Raw genomic sequence first — 21999 nt, forward strand, 5'->3', positions numbered from 1 at the left:
ATGATTAAAGACTTCATAGAAATTATGAGACATCCAGTTGTCGCGGTTTTCACAGCTGCGCCAGTGTGCACATATGTATATGTATCTCTTTGATGCTGGCCTCTTCCTTTCTCTGTTTCTCCTTCTCTAAAGTTAACCTACCAGTTGCGTTTATATCAGTCATACGGCCATAGTGGAAGACGAAGGGAGGATGCTGAAGGTGACTGGTACGTGAGGTAGGTCAAACTCGTGGCACCGCGTGGCGCGGAATAGAAATGAGGAACGAAGCTGAAGATCTCTCGTGCACCGATTACTTACCTTCAGCATTCTCGAGAACCGGCCATTGTGAGAGGTCTCATAAAAGCTGCAGGCACCGTGCTCCCTGAGAAAAAATACCAGCATTTTCTAAAGTCCTCGGGCTCTGCCTCGAGCTTTTTAGTAATCAAAACAACACGCTCTTACGTAATTGTTATGTTATTTAAATCCTACCCGAGCTGTCTTCATGTAAGCACAGTTTACGAAGCACTCGGATATCTTTTCGCCTTTGACTGGGCCCGATGGGGATGGTTTTCGGAAGAGAAGGATCAGGACGTTCTGTGTCAATTTAGCAATGCTACCTGTCGTAGCTATTTATCTATACGTCTAGCATAAGTTACTTTTTTGTGGCATTCGCTTTTATATAAAGCCATATTTAGCTCGAACTCTTACTTAATTTAATACGAGAAAATTTTACATAAATTTCGACGCAAGAATATTTTTTGATATTTTCGCTGAAAGGATAAAAAGAATTGTTGAAAGGAACATGATTACGAATACTCGGTTACCTACGTTAGAGTCAAGTGTTTAACAAGCCGTGATTCAGTTAACCCGTAACAGGGTTATTAATTTATAATCAATCAAATCTAACATTCTCTCCCCCGATGAAACCTACCTTCGCGATGTTATGAAAGTGTCAGAGAATTATTTTTGGATGTTTGTGTTTCCTTCTAATAGTCGTCGCGTAGCGAACATCTCGCACAGAAAAGCGGCCCGACGTCTTGGGATAATTTGTCACCGATATTTATATCGAGGCGAGAAAGAAACTGAAGAAAAGTACGAGAGAGAAGCAAGCTACCTATCGCGAGGGTAGGTCAGTCACGGAGAATTCAACGGAAAAGAAGAAAGAAGAAAAAAAAATACCTCGAAGGAGACGTCGTTACTCCATCCGCCTTCGTTGCTTCGTTTCTTTTTCATCGGTGCGCGCGAAGCTTTTCTTTCTTTTTCCGTTGTACGCATCTGTCCTCACCATGTAATCGACGCTCGACCATAAGCGACGCCACGATTCTCCCAAGACACAGATGCGTGCAAACGTTTCTCGACAATTATGAAAATTTCAAGGATCTAACTCGCGCGATGCTCGTCGATTTTTCGTTCGATGTGCTGAAACAGCTGTGGATACCTCTTCTCTCCTCGCCGTGTTCTCGTCGATTGGCAAATTTCTACATTTTCCACCGTTGAAATTTCCCTCGAGAAATAAAAAGAGAATATCGAGATCCGTCTTGAAAGGCTCGCCGTTCTCTCGTGCCAATCCAAACAGCCTTCGTTCCTCTATTCTCCACACAAGCACATAGATGTGCGCATAATGGGGCACAACGAAGAAAGAAGAAAGTATACGATTACAGGAATTGTCTGATTCGAAAGTTAAGCGAATGAACGAAACGCGTTTACAAACATTTCTGTTCACGAGTTTTAATTAAGACACTTAAGGAAAGTGAGGCTAGCATCGGGAAATGATCAGGCACGTGCGAAAGCCTTTAACGATTGTTATCTAGTTTGAAACCGATGCAAAGACAGATAAGACCCATGGAATCTAACGATAAATAAAGAATATATACGATATATTGAAACAGTCGGAACAGGAAATCGTTTGTGTATAATAACTTTAAATTCCTACTTGTTTACGACTACTATGTTTTATCGTTGCTTTAACCAATCCCAGCTACTCTTGTTATTCAATGTCCCACTCTAACAACAAACTTCGACCGAGATTTTAAGCAAATGTTTCCACTTAATTCGTGCAAAATTTTTGCAACCAGGAAAAGAGATTCGCATGTACAACACGTACGATTGTTAATTCGTACCGATCACGTCCTCTTAAGCGAGTCTTAAAAGTAGTTTCTAGAAATTGTTACGTTGCATCGTTGCCTCGCGCGAATGCTAACGATTTGCTTCGTTCAAACGAATTGTTACATTTGTCATATGGAATCAAAACGGTGTGCCAATGCGTGCCGATGAATTGGTACACGGCGAAGTAGAAACGGGCCGTGTCTGGTTGGGCATTCAATTTGGCCTTTCAATCCGACGCCTCGCAGTCGCAAGCGTGTCACGCTTATTAGATCGCTTCTAACCTGGTTCTAGGCTCCTTCTTCCGGTGTGTATCAGCCGAATGAATAGTCGGACGAAGATCCCAGCGAATCGACTCGGTTGCATACACGCTGAGAATATGGCAGGACCGTACTCGAGGGAAATACGTAGGTTTCCAGGTATCTCGGCACACACAGTCTCTTCGTAGTCGAGTGAAACGTTTCTTGGACCGTGTCGGGGTAAATTGACGTCGTAATTGTGACGCTTCATCACTTTTTCACACGCTCGTAGCTGGCTGAATGGGATTGGGATGAGATTCCCGGCCGGAATCAAGGAGCGTGGCTTCCTAATAATAGAAAAGGCTTGCCAGGGGGCATCAATCGACGGAAGACTCCGCCACGAAAAGCCCCGGGACCTTATTTAATTCATCAGCCGTGTTCTCGACGGCTTAACACGATTAATCCTGAGTCGTTTATAAAACTCGATGAATAGCGGGCAGCATACGCCACGATATAAATCAGAATAAACAAGAGCTCTTCCTACAGACGTATCAAGTTTACCGTATATTTTCCTTCGCACATTTTTCCCCAATAAATCCTGCGAGAACGTTATATCATTTTACAGCGCGCGAGCTGGCTACGCGTTCGTAAATTCTTCATCGAATATTTGAGACACGTATCGCGAGCCTCGTTTTATAGATTAGCTCATTTTTCGAAGCTTTAAGTAATATTTCGTTCGATTCCAACCATATCTTCGTTGCATCGTAAGCCTCGCGTATCGATGCTTTTCGAGTCCTATAGATTGGTTTTAACAGTCTTCGAACGAGATTCAATTTAGTCGGTTCACGATTCGTGGCCGCCGATTTTAGCCACATTCGAATCGTAGGGCCGGCTGTTACCGTTCCCGAATCGTGCAACCTAATCCCAACAATCCTAAATGGTGCGATCTAATCCTGAGGATCCCGAGTCGTAGAGGGCCGAGACGGTGCAACTTCTGAAATTGGCTTCGTTCTCGTACACTTGGGTTCGCGACGAAACGCTCCAACAGTTTCTGTCCCTACCGTAACAATGGCGCAAACTTTATAACCTTCTATCTCGTGTCTATCTTTTCGTATCTACTTCGCTTCCAGAGTAAGTTTTTACGGGTATATATGTTTCTTGGAAAATAAATTCAAGCCTACTGATAAAGGTACTAATAAAGAAGTACACTAGTCCTACCGACTATTCAAACAAGCACGAGGTTTCATTAAAGCGTCTCCTTGGCCGGCCTGTTCTCTTTCACGTCTGCTTCGCACGGTGTCTTTGACTACTCTGATCGTCCATCTTTCTGATTAGACCATTTGGAGCACTGCTCCAAGCCAGAAATCGAACTCTTTTCCTTCCCTTTTTCTCACTATCGTTCATTCGTTTCGCTCTTGGCTCGAGAATTTTATTAAACGATTCAACGACATAGATTCCATTAGCATATCTGTCCGCTGGATACTTTTCTTTCTTTCTTCCGGCTACGAAATACCGTTTTAAACGGAACAAAAGAAGCAGTCGATGGGATTACCTATATTCTTATCGCGATGCCTGACCGTTTCTTCTTTGGTCGTATCGTTTAAGGCGAGAGAAAAGTTGGGAGACGCCTTTGTTAAAGATGGACGGCACGAGGCGAGAAATAGGGAGGCAAGAACGCGGTCGTATTGAATTTACACGGCGCTACACACGCAGAAATGCAACAAAGGGTCTTGTATTCGAGTTTCGGACCGTACAAAGGAGCTTTACTTTCTTCGCTCCAGATGGAAACGCCGGATAATTAAGTCCGAGGTGGGTACGTGCATTTCGTAGAAGCAAACACCGTATACCCTCTATCTGGCGTGCTCGCGAACCATCCCACGATTCTAATGAATCGTCCATTACGTACTCGCGTTACATACCGTTTGTTTGCCGAGCTACGTCTCCGCAAATACTCGATATATTCCGGACAGATTCTCGCACACGATTAACTCGTTCTTGCGGTGAACATTCTACTTTTGGATCGAGACCGGAGTTATCTTTGGAGATTCGCGTCTTGAGGAATTTCGTCTGTTTATAAGGATGGAACGATAATTTGAGTCGCCAACGATGACGCAAGAATAAACCTACCTTGTGTTTCATTGAAATACTCGGTTTTTTAATTAGGTTGAGGCTTGCGCTGTTTACAGAAGATATTTACACGCACGATCGTATTTGTTGCAACATGTACGTACTAATTAATTGTTTGCAAGTAACATTAAGATTTGTACCATTTAGCGTTTTCGTACGACCACAAAGATTTGAATGCAGAATATTAGGATACAGCGTTTCGTTGGGTAAATACGCGCAAATATTTTTACAAGGCCCCGAGTAATCGTAATTCATAAATTCAGATTTAATTATCTTAAATGAAACGCTTCAGAACTTTCTCAAAGAGTAGTTAAGAGTTAAACAGATGTTAATCTCGCTTACTTACCCCAGAAACATCATCGATGTTACAGTCTCCTTTGCCACAATTCTGCCACGATTCTGGATATTTTTATCCAGACACGATAAAACTCTGGGTAATATTGATGACGACCATTTAAGAATTCTCTCGATTGAATCAGATACTTTCCCATTTTCCTTTCGCTGACGATCTCAGTTACCATCGAGACGCAGCGATTCAGCGAGAAAGCGAATAATAAATGCGCGTTATTTTCCTCTAGCTTCGGGATTCTGTAAAACGTAGAGGAAAATAGACCGTAGCTGATTGTGAGCTATCCTTCTCGCCCGTGAAATTGATGACACCACGATTTCAAGTTCGCGACGGGATCTGGATGCCGACTAACTTTTCCGAGAAAGCTCTTAAAGGAAGCTCTTTCTTAAAAGGTCGCCCCTTGTTCCTGCGTCGATGAATAGACCGTGAACCGTGTTCACCGACGATGTGGACATTTTTGTAAGCGACGCGCATCCGATAAAAATTGTTTGTTCAGGGTTTGTTAATCTTGACGAAAAAATATAGTGGGATTGTAAATTAAGGCGTTAAGTGGACACGCTAGTTTCGTCCTATTTCATTAAAACGTATTATCAAGTATTTTTTCACTTTTTATTTTTTATACGTTGAAATGTTCAAAGTTTCCTGTGACTTTTTGCTTTTTAAGCAAAGTAACGTTACATATACTTGTTACGAAATAATGACAAATATCTTAAATCGAAAGAGGAAAGACGATACATCGTTGCTCCATAGTGATCGTAACCCAGGTAACGATATAGCGAGATCATAAGTTATCGTATCGAAATGAACGATACCGTTGACGCCGATCGATAACGCCATTGTCATTCGATCCTTCGAAACATTTGTAGTTTTCCGTTCGACTAGCTTCGCAATCTCGTAAATCGTAGCCCGGGCTATAATTACCGTACTGATACAAACTGACGTGCAGCTACAAAAAAACTACTTCTCGGTTGACACCTTACACTTCCTGTAAGGCTCGAACACGCTATCTCTTCTCGGATCTTCGGAAACCCATGTACTTTTCAAGCCTGATTAACTTTGTGACTTCGCTATATCTCTTTCACGCAAAAGTACATCAAAGAACTCTGTTCACCGTAGATCTGCTCGTGTTCTGCGTGCGACAGACCCGTTAACGTCCTGTTCACGAATTATCGCCGTATTGTTCGCGAATTGTTCGCGAGCTTCAACGCTCAAACGCTAAACGTCCGAAACTTCAACACGCTGCTACTTTCGTTTTATTATATTTTCGCCTTCCATAGAGCTTTGTCAGCTCAAAAGTAGACAAATTTTCAGCCATTTTTGAAGCACCTCAATCTCTGCATTTATAACGAGCGATTTTTATTTTTAATTAGATCGTATGAAAATCCTCCTGTTCTATCATAAAGTGTCATAAAATCGCGAAACCAATAAAAATGTACTCGACGTGTTATTCTACTGTAACCTTCAATTTTGATCAGCGTGGACGTAGCTCACGATTCGTGAGTCGACTGTTTCGAGCACGAGACTATCCTCGCGGAAGAAATTGCAGCTTAAAAGTGTGCTTGGCAAAGCGCCACGCTGCGTCATCACTCGTATCGTTGGGACTCGAGTTTACTGGCGAGCTGTTACAGGTAAACATCTACCTGATCCTCAAACGTTTTCAATTATCGGTTTGGTTTCGATAGCAGAGAGTCAACGTCTCATTCGGTACGATGAATTTCGCACCCGTATGGCTGCAACGTCTTTGGATGACTTCATCCATAATTCTTTCCCCGTTTTATTCTTCGCTCTATTAAACTTTAACCCTGGAACGCCGCACTGGGATCTTTCGCGTCTGACGATGCGATCTCCATACATTTTGAATATATAAAGAATTTTGTAAAATTGATGCTAAGATACTTTCAAACGTTTTATCGTTGGTGAGTTCAATATTACGAACGCCGAAACCGCTCGGAAACGATTAAACAATCCTTTTATTTACAATTACTTTGTATTGCTGCAACTAAAATTAATATCCTACATTTCTATCGTGTACGATTATTATTTAGAATGAAATTCTGTTTCTAAACGTTGTTCGCGTTTCTACGAATTTTATCTCCGAAACTACTTTCATCGGATAACGATGTAGAGCCCAACGACGGCTCGTAACGTAAGACGCATTGTGACGGCTGGTAGTTCATCGTAAATATAAAAAGTTGATGAAGTAGCCAGGGATAAAAAATGACCCGGTTTCTTCTGACCCGGTATGAACGAAATAAGTTCTTGAGTTTTTCAACGAGTGTTGCATTATTTTCAACAGCTCCGTGATGTTTATAACAGAGGCGGAAAATTGAGAAACGAATTGCTCGACGTTTAGTCCATTCTTCAAGTGGTAGGATGCTGTATCTCTTTTCGACCCGTGTCTTAACACGTGGAAACATCATTTTCTCACTCTCGCGTATTCTGTCCGATGTTCTGTACCGTTAAACGCGAGATTGCTCGAATACTCAGTTTCCAGCGTGAAATAAACCGTAACACGGCTAAGAAATCGACGAGATCTTCGAAATTTCAATGGGAAACGAGATCCATGTATTTTCATTGAACTTATATAGCAGCTTTTAACTGGTTTCGATGTTTGTTGCTCTTCTGATCGACGAAGAGTTATAGGTATCCAGGTTCGCAAATATTTAGATAATCGAACGTATGCACAATTATGACGCAACTTTAGAATGCCGCTCGATTTTCTCCCACTTTTATACTCGTGTGGAAATTCAACCTTTCGCAATTGTGATGCGATCACTCGTAAACATCTAGCCGAAGTGCTGAATATATCTATACGTTTTTCGTGATTGATTTTATTGCCACTTCCATCTTTACGTTTCTAAATACAGTGGTGGCGCAAACTTTCAGCATTTTCAAGTATTCGACGCTCCAAAGATCTCGAGGTTCGATCGTAGGACCGCGTTCGAATATTTACATCGAATATTTACATCGAGTAATTCCCAAATGTCTAAACGAAACATCTGAACGTATCGATTCTCTTCATTTTCACAATTTCGACCCTTTAACGTCAAACATCTCGAGTCTTGAGTGTACGTCCCCTCCGAAATATTTGCATCTCCTTGAATGGTAATCCTTTTTCAACCCTCTCAATAATTTATTAAACGACAAATGTACTGACCGCTTTATGACGTTGTAGCTGAATGGCGAAGACTTTTACATCCTTATTCCGGATGCGTGTAGAGTAAGTGCTGCGGGAAAATTGTCGGATTTGAATTTGCGATATAGCGAGAGAAATATTTCACGTGCAACCTCGGTCGCTTTTACGTGACGCGTATGCCGGAACATCCTACCTTTTATTATTTCGCACGATGGAATTTATTCTGTATATATAAAACGCGATTTTTCTCGATGTCAAGCTCTTACGAAACGATGAAACGCGCTGGATGTAGGAAAATACAGTTAAACTCCATTTAATCCTGCACAGCTTGGGCCTGGTATTTGACAGATACACGCGCGACATCTTTTTATAAATATTTTTAAGTAGAAAGCTTGTCAACGAAGAGTAGCTGTCCTATGATACATCAAATTTGTATATGTTCACTGTATGGATATAAATGTGTATCGCGTTACATTTTCGGTATAATTGGCCGAATGTGAGAAATTTCTATACCTCGAACATATACCATTATCATTTGCGACGGATGTCATAGCTACTTTATACATCTATCAACAGAGAATTTCCATTAATTTATTTAACTCTTCATCCATCATACTTTTTTCACAGTGGGTATACACGTATACGTAAAATATCTGAATCTGTCAGGTTTATATTTCGTTTACGAATATATCTTGCTCAATAATAACAGTAGGTAAATCGTATTCATTTTGACAAACATAAACGTTTCTTCTAATACCCTGTGACCGAATAAATATTCTCTAGCTTCTATTATGTACGTTTTCAGATTGCTTTCAAAAATCAATCTGGACGTGAAAATCTGATACGTCGTATCTCATTAGAGAAGAAACGATGCTTGAAAATATTTCATATAACGTATGCGATATATACACAAAAGATTTGCGTAGTTTCATTTCCATAGAATTTTTATCACAGCCATCTCCATAAGAATAAGAAGAAATTCATGAAATTTTCCTAAAACATGTCTCGCATGTTCTGTTACAGGAAGTATTGCACGCGATCAGCGCACCCAGCGGGCAAGTTCAACGCATCGTTATTTTCAAGAAGAACGGCGTTCAAGCAATGGTGGAATATCCTTTGCAATACAAGTTGGTCCACTCGATGGATCTCGTTTCACGTGTGAAGCACGAGCTTCACGAAGCGTGATAAACGGTCTTAAAGCTCGAGAGGATCTCTCTGACATGGCACACTTTCTTTTTCCTTTTTGCTCTGTGTCTTTGTTTTTCTTCTCTTCTCTTTTATTTTCTTTTCTTTTTTTATTCTTTTTTTTTCTCTCGACAAAACGGCTATCCGTTGGTGAAGTTTGTCAGTCACGTGCCACCGTTCCAATGCGATCAAGATTTATAAGCGGAACTAGCGAGTGACACGGTTACAGGATCTTCCGACTGCCGCGTCACTCACTGTAAGCCTCTGATACCTTGGCCCGAATATCGACGAGTTACTTGTGGCATAGTGGATGAGCGTTGTACCTAGTTAAAGATGGCTCTTCTCTGTTTGGAAATTACCAACGGTTCGAGGACGTACGAAAGATCCCTTTTGATACTTATAAATTGTTCCGATAAATATATTATTTTCTGTAATCTCTGATCATCGAACTGGGGCCATATATAATTTTCCACATTTTTTTTTATCTTTTTCTTCTTTTTTTTTGTAAGTGAAATCGAGATATTCGTTTAGATATTAGATTGTCCGAAAAGTGTCTTTCTTTTACAGACACGTCTTTTACAACGACGCATCTTTATACAAACATGAAACTTAATCTGTCTCAAACGTTGTAATCTTTGTCCTGATAGAGCAGAATGGATCATACGTAATTCGATAAAATAATATAAAACGAGAAATGTTGTGCATCCATTATTTTCTTATAAAATGAAAGACACTTTGCGGACGACCTAATATTTACGCGGAACAGGTAGTTAGGATTATTATCTTTGGAATCAGAGTCGTAATTTTCCACGTTTTTATTTTATTTATTTATCTATTTATCTAGTAATACTGCGAGCCTCTAACAGGCTTTATTTCCACGTAATAGCAAAGTTTACTATGGAATTATTCAGATGTTATACACGCATGTGTTGATAATTCGTGCTTATCTTCCTTGTTCCGATACGATTCGTAGAATTTTCAAACACGTAGTTTACACACAAGGAGAGAATAATTTGGCAAATGCAAACGATGCAGCCCTGGTACGCGATTATTCCTAAGTTTCCAAAATTTCAAGGAGGCACGTAGCGTCGAGTAACTCATAAAGTCGAGAGGCGTAGCAGCAGCAGCTCGTTATTAAATTCAGCTGTAAAACGACGTATGGGATATCTGATCTTTTCTTGCAGATGTACATTCGTCGACTATTCTCGATGCTTTGAATTTTGTTTACTTCGAATCCATAGCACTCAGACTGTCTTTTATTCTTTATCCGTTGTTTCTTCCAAGTCCTCCGACAGTTTTTATTTTAACCGATAAATTCCTAAAAAGATTCACTTGTTACAAGTCGTCCGTTTTCTCGTGAAGGACAAAATTAACCGAGCATCGATACATCAACGTTCATCAATTCGTCAAATTTCCATCTTTTATTTCATTTCGCCGTTGAGATTATTATTTTATATTTTTAATCGCGAATTAGACTTTTGCCTAGTAGTTCAACTCTCGTAAGATCGTGACGCGTAATATTCGTATCGAGTTACTTAATTTTCATTTGTATTTTTTTAACACTACGAGCAAAGACCACGCGAATTAAGATGTAACTCGAATGTAATCGAAACTAGTGCGATCACCCACGACCCATACTAGTCGAGAATTACGATAAATCGCAATCTGGAAGTTTTCTCGATTTCGCTCAGCGATATTTCGTTTAGCCATAGTTTTGATAGATTTCGAACGAATAGCGCCATGTCGAAACACGCGCGGGAGTCCTCTCGGAGTTACAAATAGAAACTGTTCGTTAATTTTTACTATTACACAGAGCTATCTATATATTCTTAACCGAATCTTTCGATAATCACGTTCGACACGGTGGAATCGGCAACAAGAGCAAAGGAGACGCTTCACGGAGCAGACATATACTCCGGCTGCTGCACGCTGAAGATCGACTTCGCCAAGGTAAGTCCACGAAATCGATCGTACGCAAAGAAACAAATTAATTCTCCGTTCTGTTCTCTGAATCTCGAAACCGCCTTCGAAAAGAATCCAAACAGTGGCTGCCGCGTATAGTCGAAGGTCGGCCTTAGAGGCTGCGCGATTTCGCGGTAAAATGTATGAAAAAATAAAAGAAAATAAGCCACTTGAGAGCCTCGCTGTTAATATTCATGAGAGAGAATCCGACGGAGAAATGCCTGCGCAAATAATGGAAACGCTCTAGATTCACGGTTCCCTTACGTAACTGTGGAGAAAAGGAGTGGCGGTAGATGGGCCCTGGCGCACTTACCGTACCATAAAACTCGAGGAAATTTGTCGGTTTCATTCATTTTACGTGCTCGTTACATATTCCAATTACCCACGGTACAAGCGGCTCTGCCACGGTGACGACATTCTTTTCAATATTTCATTCGACGTCTAATTAGCAAATCCAACAAATAGAGCTCGAGAGCTTACTTACTATACGGGGATGAAACGCGTTTCCCGTCGCGTTTATTCCCGGCAAACTATAGAAACGCGTGTACACCTTTCAGAAATCCTCTCTTCTACGGTACATCTTTCGAGTGATATCTTTTGTCTCGTCTTTGATATTCAACTCGCGACGAGAAACGCTGTTCCCTGTTCACTAAGCATTAGAATTCGGCTAAGTATATCAGAAAAATTATTAGGAAATTATGCGTACCTTTAAGAACGGTTGTCTCGTTTAAAATAATAATATAATAATCCTATCAATTTGTTAGGATAAAGCGAATGTTCCGCTCGTCCATGTGCGTCGTGCCTTTACAAATGATTTTACAACACGAAGTCAGATTCTCACAGACTTTTCGTAGTCTTCTATCCGATTCACCTCAAACTTTTTTAATACAACTTAGAAAGCTGTTGGGTCTAATGCTTGATTATTATAATTTATCATTTCTGGAGCACTTCCAAATGAAAATTCTCACAGATCAAATTGTTTTTTTTTTTTTTATAATCTCGATTGGAATTTGGATTAAAAATTTGGTCGTCGGTTTCGTACGAGCATGCTTGGTGTTCCGATACTTGGGAACACGAGTTATTTACACGTAGATGGTGCCAAGTTTATGGTTATTACGAGTCTCGCGACTACAGATGGTAAATTATATTTCAATTCACAACAGAGCGAGGGTTATTCTGTTTTTTCCTCTTTTATTGCCTTAATTACAAATATCCCATCGCCGATGAAACGATGTTATGTCGCGTTTGCCTCTGTCAGCTGTCTCTTCTATCGTGAAAAGGATCGCAGTGCAAACAGCAACTAGCACCGCTCCGGAGAGCAGTGAAAAGAAAATCACGCGCATTAACGTTAGGCCCGCGGCAACGAGGTCTTCCGTGCCGTTTGAAAGCAGGGAAAGAGAGTGGTGGTTCGTACACCCGAGACGTGCGAGCACGAAAGCCGCTCGTTTCTCGCCTAACGAGTGAGATTTTGTTTCAGCTTTGTTCGAACCGTGAATCGACCGAACACCTTTTTCAATCGACGCTGACATCTTTCTATCTTCTATCGTACAGGCGGATCTATTTTTCCTTTTCTAGTTAGAAAACCGATAGAAAATTGTTTCTCTTCTCACTCACCGACACGTGTGCCTCAAAAACGTATTGGTTTGTTGAGAGTTAGGTCGATTTTTCAACGTGCCAAGAAAGAGTTTGTATTTTCCAATTATCATAAAATCAGTTTCCATGAAAACTCCACGGAGAAGTTTCTACGATAATGGTTTTATAACGTAATTGTTTAGATAAAACAATAAGCTAATTCGTTTTTATACGTGCAAGGCCCTCCTCGCTGCTTCTTTAATCGGAGACTTAATTGAAAATAATCGTACCAATGCGTTTGTTTCTAAAACGTAATTAGCTCCGGTGTTAGCAAACAGTTTTTCCCCATTAGAATTTCCAACGAATATATCGTTTCGTTTGCCCCGATAAACGTACGTTGTTAACGTGATTTAGCGTATCGCGTTCGCTCGACACCTAATTACCGATAATTGCTCACTTCGCGTATCGCCTCTAATAATTAAATAGTCGGTAATGTTCGTTCGCGGTTCGTGCTTCAAGAATCGAAACCTAACCACCGCACGTGCGAACGAATTCGCTCGCGTATATAACGATTCACGCTAATACGCGTAATAAATATAAAGTATTCGCGGATGCGAGTATTCTTTCGATGTACATGGTGCGTTGATGCTCATCGCAGTCGACGCACGATCTCAACGTTTCCTGGCATCAGACGTCTCTCGTCAAGATGCTGTCATATGATTCATACTTACATACTACGTTATACGCGTATTTCGCGCTTCTTGTTAACACACGCGAGAATCTGTTATTTGGCAGATCTTTCCATTGGCAATAGTTGCGTAAAGGGTGGGATCGCTCGGCCACGCAGGCTCCGCCTCGAAATCCAATTTTGAACTTTGGGTCGTGGCTTAAGCTCTATTTTCATTAGAGACGGACTGTCGTTTTGGCAAATACCTTGGCTCACCGTGGCCAGAAAGGAACGTGTTTCGCGCAAAGTGTACGGGCTATCGATGTCGGCCCACGTTTCATCGATTCACGATAAATCTGCTTTTTTTCCTTTCTAATTCTCAGTGTGGTTCGAAAGGTTTACGTAACAGGATGCAGGAATTTTCAGCGATGCATTTCTGCAGCGGCTGACGAAGCTATTCGATCGTCAAGTACCTTGTAACGTGTATATTTTCAAATTTCGAATTGCACCAATATAATCATGACAGGCAAGCCTTATTACGGTGCTGGTTAAATTTCAAAATGTATTTTACGTAACACGCGCGATATGCATGTAAAAGCTTTCTATGGTAAGCGTCGAAATGGGTCCGTGAGCGACCGTATGTGAAACGAGATACACGGCGTAATTAAAGGGAAATTTTCTTAGAATTAGAAGCGATCGATTCGTTGCGACTGAACAGACAGATGGGATTATATTTAATTCTCGCCTGTGTATCGAAGCAGTTGAATGGAAACGCATGCACTGAATACAGTCGGAAAGCCATATCCGCTGCGGGCTTTAATCTGTTTCTCAATACCAATCACGCGCCGATAATCACGTATAGGCATGTAATATCTCAAATCGTGATTGACAACTTTTCAAGCACGTACCGTCTTCTGAAAGTTTATGCGATTCACTGTTTAACGGATGTTCGATAGATCGTTGTTCCTTTCGCAGTTCTCGAAATGTACGACGTTCGACGAACAAGTAGGTGAATTGAATTTTTGTCGAGAAAGAAGTAAGTAGAATTTTCGTGGGCGATTTCCATGTAAATTTTCCAGACTTTACGAGTATATATAGTAACGCGTTTTAAAGTTTGCAAGTATACAGATGTTGTTATCCAAGTTTAATTTTACCCTCGTTTTCCCGTAGTTAACCATTTCCAGCCGTGCGTTTACATTTCCAGTCATTAATTTACAATTTGCGTGCTAGAATTTCTCGCTTTGGGATATTCTTTCTCTTCGAGCAATTTTCAAATCCGCCAGTTTATACAAAATAAAAGAAATGTTCTATTTTTTACTTGAAAGAAATACAGCGAGCAACTCATTCGGTCCAAATTTCCTATTAATTAGCAACACTCTCGTACGATTAAATAAATTTGATGTTGTAGAAATGAAGCGTAGAACCTGATAAAAAGGAGCGCCTCGTACGTGTACGTTTCAGATAATTCAAGTTTGCGTAGATTAGAGATTTTTTCACCATCTGTACCAGTTTCCCTCTACGCTCGTCGTTCCAAAAGTCCTTTTATTGAAAATAGAAGTACCGATCGATGTATTTCGTAACACGGAAAATTTGTTAAAAAACCTCTGGTTCTCGCAATTCTCGCGTTGCGCAGATTTCGCGCCCACACGTTCCCTCGTAACAGCAATCCCCTCAAACTGGAAATCATCGATAACGATGCGCCCGTAGCCTTCCTAGCATAAGCGTGGCTCGATGGAAATCGTTTGTATTCAATAAATTTGCACGCTCGCCCTTATGCGCGAGGAAACCGAACATAAGCGAGCACGTAGCGATGCTTTGTCAACCTGTCAGCGCTCCTTGCGATATTTCCCAAACGAAGTTGCCGTGTACGCCAGTCAACAACGCGCACGTATCCGCTCGAACGCGTAAATGTTGCTTTTTCTTCCAACCCTTTTTTCGTCGGACTTCTCCATCGGCCAAGTTTCGACTAAATTTGGCGAAGGAAAGCGGCTCGATTAAAGCGATGAAAAATCACCGCGTTAACCAGGCTCGATTACTTTGATAACAGCCACGGTGAAAAATGGCCGCGCAAAGTAGGCAATCTCGAACTTTCGAAAGGCAATTATAGGAAATTTTATGTAAAACGAGCCACTCGATGGGCCGACTCAGGCTGCAAACGAATTTCGAGCGAATTTTCCGGTTGCTTGTTATACGTATTCGCTCGAGTGGGACCTCGCCATGTATCGGAACTTTATAACGAAAGGCAATTGTCGTTGGCCGCGGCCATTTTACCGTTTATTAGACTTGAGAAGTAACGAGACTTTTGGGTGGTATACTTTGTCGAGCAGCTCGATCGATGAATACTCGACGAACCAAAAATATAGATTCGGATTTGAACGATAGCCTCCGTTTTATGCTGTAATTCGTGGATGCAGAGGTTTCGCGTTCGCGTTGTTATTCCGCGGTACACAATAACGTAGAGTGTATTTTTGACCGATTGGTACATAACGAACGAACACCATTATCGGATGGTTTATGTTCAGACAAAAAGTATCTGTCCGTGTCCGTCTTGCTAACTCGATCGAGGGAGAACGGTTTCGCAACTGTTTTAGCGAACGTAAACGTATCATGTACGTGGAAATTGTTAGCCGACGACCTTGCAGATCGCTTTATTTACCTTCGAAGCTGCAATTTATCGAAATGGAGAGGCCCCTCGATTATCGAATTGTCTGCGATTCGACGATGTTTGACGTTAGCGGTGGTCGTGAGGTAGCGTGGACGTTACAAGAAGCACGCAGGTCTCGGTATATCGATCGCACGCGAATCTACCAACTAGCTATGTAAGCTGATTACAAACAATTCGCGTTTTGCCGACAGCAATGGATCTGCCTTGTCTTCGAATGGCTCGTACCTCGAGCATCCATTTTGGCAGCACGTAGCTAATGATCGAGTTACCTCGGTCCGGCCGTCTCTATAATTATACCACACTTTGTACTCAATATTCGCATTAACCGAACGCTGACAATGAAAAACGATCTGGCAATTATTTTCTGACCCATCCTCCTGCTGGTGTCTAACCAGCGTGCTGTCTCGTTGATCGTTTTATCGCGACGTTCGAACCCGCTGCACACTCTTCTGCCTCTCTCGATTCCTGCTGCGCTCTCGATTCCGCTGATTCGAACTGTTATTGCTTGCCCCGTGGAAACACGAAAAACTCTTTCGTCCCGATAGCGTCGCGCTGCTTGACGAGAGAAAATTAAGAGAGCGCCGGTTCGCTTGATTACCGGCTAATTAGAACGCCGTTATCTGTGACGTTTTCGGAGCGACACGGAACACAATGAACTCACAGACGAAAAAATTTCTGAATACCAGCCGAGGCGACGTTTAGCTCCCCCGATGGACCGTGTCGGCAGATTAAAAGGGAAGCCGCGCCAAGTAAACAGGAAATTAGTTTGGGACATTCGGCCGTGCACCGATGTTTCATTAGCTGTCCATCCATCTTGACTCGTTTTCGTTTCCTTTTTTCTACGCTCCTGCAACGAGCCGTACAGTTACGTCGCGATACGTTACGCGAATGTTTTTGCGCTTGTTTCCTCGTCAGTAAAAGTGCGAGTATCGCTAGTCGAAATTACTTGATTCGCAAAGATTTTACGCCTCGTTACGTAGTTTTAGAAGCTGAACTATGTCCCATTAAGAAATTAGTCAGCTGCTTTGTACTTGACGAAAAGAATGTCCCTCAAAGGATAATATAATTTAAAATAGATGGAATAAGGGGATATTAAATCGCGTAAATACCAACATGTCGAGTCCACAGATGAAAAAGGTTTCAGTTTCTCAATTGATCGGTTTTCTTAGTTCTTTAGGCCGTGCAACATGCGCACAGCTGTATCGTTAGCACGTAGCTCGTTCGATCGAGGCGTCGTTTCGTTCGATTAAGCGAACCGCTTAGCGGCTGCGATAATTGCGCGAAACGACACTATCAAGATCGTTGGTTGCGCGGTAAATCGGATTAAGCATATGAATCACGGTCGATCGGGATCTAATAAACGCGTGGAAACGTTCAAAGTGATCCACGCCGATAACTCCTCCCTTTTTCTCGTCCGTTTTATTTCCCGCAGCCGTGTTAATTGAACCCGTTATTCCGCGAGAAAACGTTACGCGCGAATTCCGCGCGTTTTGGTAGCACGCGCGCGCTAATTGGACAACGCGCAACGGAAATTTATGCGATACAGTTCGTTAATGCCGTTAATAGCGGCGAAGTTCGCGTACAAACTCTCTCTGCATAAAATCGCGCGGCGACTAATTCTTTTTGGTTAATTAATCGGAAGAGATCGACCCTCTGCCGGATAGCCTTAAATTCCGACTAAAAGTCGGGAAAATTAATCGATCGAATTAACGATTCCAACGAAGATGTATCGAGCGATTATTCGTGTTGCACGTTTCTCGAATAGAAAATTCCAGGTCGATCAAATTTTTTCATTCGTTCGACTTTTTGTTCAGCAACGTGCTATTCGTTCTCGTGGGAGATTTTGTTCGAACAGATACGAGCGGTTCAAAGTTCGTATCGACCAACTTTGCCAAATTAAAGGTACGACGAATTTTCAAAATCTCCGACTTAATTTCGCAAGTCGATTTATCGCGAGAAGATGAAACAAACGATGGCAAATTCTCAGGTGAATTTAAAAAGAACCATTCTTTTCTTTGCCGATTGTTTAATTTCTTAAACGATTACAAGCAACATTCCACGAAATCCTTAAGCTTATCGGAAGTCTTTATTCATTAGAGCTGATTATCTGCCAGAAGATCTGCGAGCGAGTATTATCCTTCTGACAAGGTTCACACACGGCCCACTGGAGGATCGTGCAGCCATTTCCTGCGTCCATTATTTATCAGCTAAAACACAGTGGCTAGATTTACAAACAGATACCGGTGGTAGAATAACAGAGCGCCATTTTCCTACTCCATACTCCACTATCAACTAAAATGCATCCGCGTATCTCGTACAGCGTTGGCATTAGAACCTCGTTAACTTCTCCGTAAAAATGCACGAATTCAATGAATTTTTCCACGCTCGTGTTCCATCGGACAACCTGCGACGAGGCTCGCGCTCGCGAATTGCAGTCCAAGGTTTAGTCTTGTCACGAGTGGCCGTGGCTGAGTTTCTGAAATTTCTGGCATCTGCCAGTCACACGGAAAAGGAGGGACAGGGCTGGTGGTGGTGTTGGCCCGAGCGGGAAATCCTCCACGGCTACTCGTTTGAATTGCAAATGGCTGCAACGATTCTGCTCCGTCCGACCGGATGAAGCTTTTCCGCGAAGCGCCGCTGCAAGTTGTCAGTTGATGCGCGCGTCTGTATGTGCGTTCCGCCTTGTAATTAGACGTTCTCGTTGCCAACCTCTGAAAGCCGCTGAAAGTTTTCTTTACAACCGTATCCTTACTTTGTTCCTTTTCGTTTGAGACTCAAGGAAACGCGGGATTATAGCGTGCGGTGTTCTTGATGGACCGCGACGAACGTCGCCGTAATCATCGCCGCAATTATATCGCGTAATAGTCAATTACCCGCAGGCAGAGTCGCAGACTGGAGAAATTTCGCGGGCGAATCTCTTACTTTTCGGCGCGACTCGTTATCGCGCGGTTGTTACACCGCCAAATGAATTTCCGTCGGGGGAGACATTTCCGCGAGTGGAACACGGAAACAGATGTACCGCTTCGACGTCGTTTCGCGCTCGCAACCTGCGGAACTCGGTCGGTGAATGCAGAGCGAGCTTGTTCGTTTCGTTGCGCCTCGTTCGCGCCACTTCGATGAGATACGTTAATTACTAGACACCCACCGGTGCCTTTCTATCGATGCCGCTTTGATGGAATTTCTACAAATGGGGGCGGGCTTACGTTGATTCCCCCGTCGAGTGAAAGTTTCACGAGGGAAAAGAATCGAACGGTATAGCGCTGTTTTTGTTAGAATGTTCGAACTCAAATATGGATACGAGGGTAATATCGACGGAATGGTCTCTCGGTCTATTTTCGTGGTCATATTAACGTTATTTTGAATAAATGATATTTTCCACTGTATTTGGGGGGAGGGGGCGGCAGCGCTTGAAACATATGAAACCTGGAAAATGCCGGTGATTCGTTAACTATGTAATAGGAAGGATTACGCGTTAATAGCGTTGTAATTCAGCTCGTGTTCAACTCAGAAAACTCGTGCTCAATGTGTAAATAAAGATCCGTGTTTTATTACCAAGAATCGCATCGATTGTGCCATTTAATGAACTCGGAATTAGCATAAATATCTGATGAAAAACACGAGTAGCATAATCTTGATATCAGCGTTATTTACTGTTTCTGCTTAACTGGTTCTATATTAAATATTATTCGCACGACAAGTACAGCTATCCACTTTTTTTGTTTAACTAAAAAAGCATGTTACAAATGGTTACATAAAATCGTTTACGTACACCTCGAGCGAATATGAAATATGTATTCGAGCAGCTGGATGCTTTTACAACCGACTGTAAGTGACGAACCCTTCTCGCTTCAACCCCTAACGCTCTCATAAAACTATCCTCTGCCGCGATTTATCCGTTCAACCGGGTTATCGGGGTAAACCCGCAAGATTTTACGACACCGTTCAAGTAAACGCTCGGCAGTTGGCTGACAGTGTTTATACTTGGCCTAGGCCGTGGTTTCGGAATCTAGCGGTTTTCGAATAATGCCGCGATTCACGAACAGGAAATTAACGCGCGGCCGTGGCGCGCACAGGCGTACTCGCTGTAGCGTGTCGAATGGTTGTGTATAATAAAAGTGAACGGTCAGTTCCAGCTCTCTCGTGGTAGCGTTTCAAGCCATGAACGACGACGAATGCGCGCTCTCGGAGTTTTCATTAAACGCGTGCGCGTATTACGTAAGTCTTCGCCTTTCACGGATTTTTCTCCTGGCGCGTTGCTCTTTTTGCGAAATTCCCATCAGCGATACAAAATGACACGGAACGATCACCTTTTTCTCCTCTATCTCTCTATCTCTCTTTCTCCCTCGCTTATCACCATTTTTGTATTCAAACTCGTTCGCCCTCGTCACAGGAAATCGTTCAGAGAGCCGTGGAACTCGTTCGAACGTTCGCTCCTTCGTGAGATTCGCGACAGGATTACATACATTTATTCATATTAGTCCACGGGGTCAGAGTAGCTAAAAGTTTGCCGGTGAATCGGTTTCGAATTGTTCCTGACAACGCGGTTTTCTTCGATAATTTACGACTATCCAGGGTCGCCTACCATACGATGTTTTACGAGCTCGTTTTCCCCAAGCTTCCTAACGACTTGGATCGACCGAATCTGCCTTTTGCTCGCCGAGAACACCTCCTTCGACTCATCGATTCTCTGATAAGGAACGTATGATTCGAATTAATTTTTTTTTTTTTTTTTAGCTTTCCAAGTAAGTAGCATTCGTAACTCTGTCGACGGAGAACAAGGCTCAAACTCGGTAAACGTAAGATCTATCTGTGATTGTTACCTCGATCATTTAGTTCTATCGAACGATTATTGGAGAACAACACGATCGCCATTTAAGGAAATGGAATCCGTAAGATCTCAACTAGTTTCTAACGAGGTCGGACTGTCTTCGCGATTGCTTTGGACTCGAACGTCCCGTCGATCAACTATCTTTTCTATTTACTCTCGTCTGTTGCGCTCTGTTCGCGTTAAATTCGCGAGAATATATTTGCCTTATGCTTAGTAAACACGGCGACCACTCACGAATATTCGGTTTCTCCGAAGACACAGAATGGCTTTCTGTTCGCAGAACAAAGGCAAAGCTCAGAAACACTGTCCAGTGACGATACCCGAGACGTTTGGTCATACTGGAGAGCAATGCAAACTCGAGGGGTAATTCGGCCCTCTGAGACACGTTCCGTGACTTGATTTGCTTTGCTCGTCGCCGTTTGACCCTGGTAGCCCAGTTGCGCCACGATTCCACGTCGTTCAGACAAATTTGTGTAAGCGTTAGGTAAATATTCGCGATACCAAAATTTTGGTTTGGACGACGTCGTTAGGTCGCCGGTAAATGGAAGTTCGTGCGACAAATTTTCTCCAGTGTGTTAATTAGCGACGGGTCGGTACGAGGGAAACCGAGGCGGAAAACGGTCAACGCGCGTGGCCAATGGAGAATCGCAGAATCTAGCGCGGCTCGAAAGTCTGCGAGAGATCGGTTTCTTGTCATCGGTTAATCGAACGACTCTTCGACGAGGATTGTTCAGTGGGCCGGTTACTTTCGACCGATTTACTTTTTCCGCTTAAAGAATCTTCGCGTCGGGGATCAAGAACGATCTATCAGCGCCGCTCGAACACGGCGCGTTTTCTTTCCGAGAAATCTCATCGCGTTTTACGTTTTCGATATCGTGGCCGGTTTTGAACTCGACGCGGATAGACACCGCGACGCAACGCGTCGTTTAAGAGCTGAGAAAGTCGGAGATTTTTATAGCGTACTCATCTTCGCTTTATTTCTATCGGCCGTAAGATTCTTTACGATCCGCGGTTTAGTACACGTTGAACCCGATATTCCAAGGAATACGAGAAGTTGCTTCTTATTCTCTTCGTGGCAAAAAGGCGCAATTCCATTCGGCCTTTTTCTTTATTCCACGAAGCGTAGCGTAACCAATCAATTTCTAGCGAATCGCTCGATTTTATTATCCAGGTAGGTGGCGGTTAGT

The 21999-nt window shown here is 42.4% G+C and overlaps 1 protein-coding gene and 1 long non-coding RNA gene across 2 annotated transcripts in view; one reads left to right on the top strand and one right to left on the bottom strand.

Annotated features, from left to right (window-relative positions):
• LOC122571238 (heterogeneous nuclear ribonucleoprotein L) overlaps positions 1 to 21999 on the top strand; it is a 156077-nt gene that overhangs the window by 50629 nt on the left and 83449 nt on the right. Inside the window, exons 4-5 of the mRNA XM_043734775.1 lie at positions 8957 to 9042; positions 10972 to 11068. Coding sequence (XP_043590710.1) covers positions 8957 to 9042; positions 10972 to 11068 — 183 coding nt within the window. The remainder of the gene's footprint in view (positions 1 to 8956; positions 9043 to 10971; positions 11069 to 21999) is intronic.
• On the bottom strand, positions 88 to 519 carry LOC122571253. Its single transcript, XR_006318005.1, has 3 exons — positions 442 to 519; positions 298 to 361; positions 88 to 137 (listed from the first exon to the last, which is right to left on the bottom strand). It is a non-coding gene; the product is annotated as an uncharacterized LOC122571253 (long non-coding RNA).

This window comes from Bombus pyrosoma, linkage group LG1 (assembly GCF_014825855.1).
Source record: "Bombus pyrosoma isolate SC7728 linkage group LG1, ASM1482585v1, whole genome shotgun sequence".
NCBI lineage: Eukaryota > Metazoa > Arthropoda > Insecta > Hymenoptera > Apidae > Bombus > Bombus pyrosoma.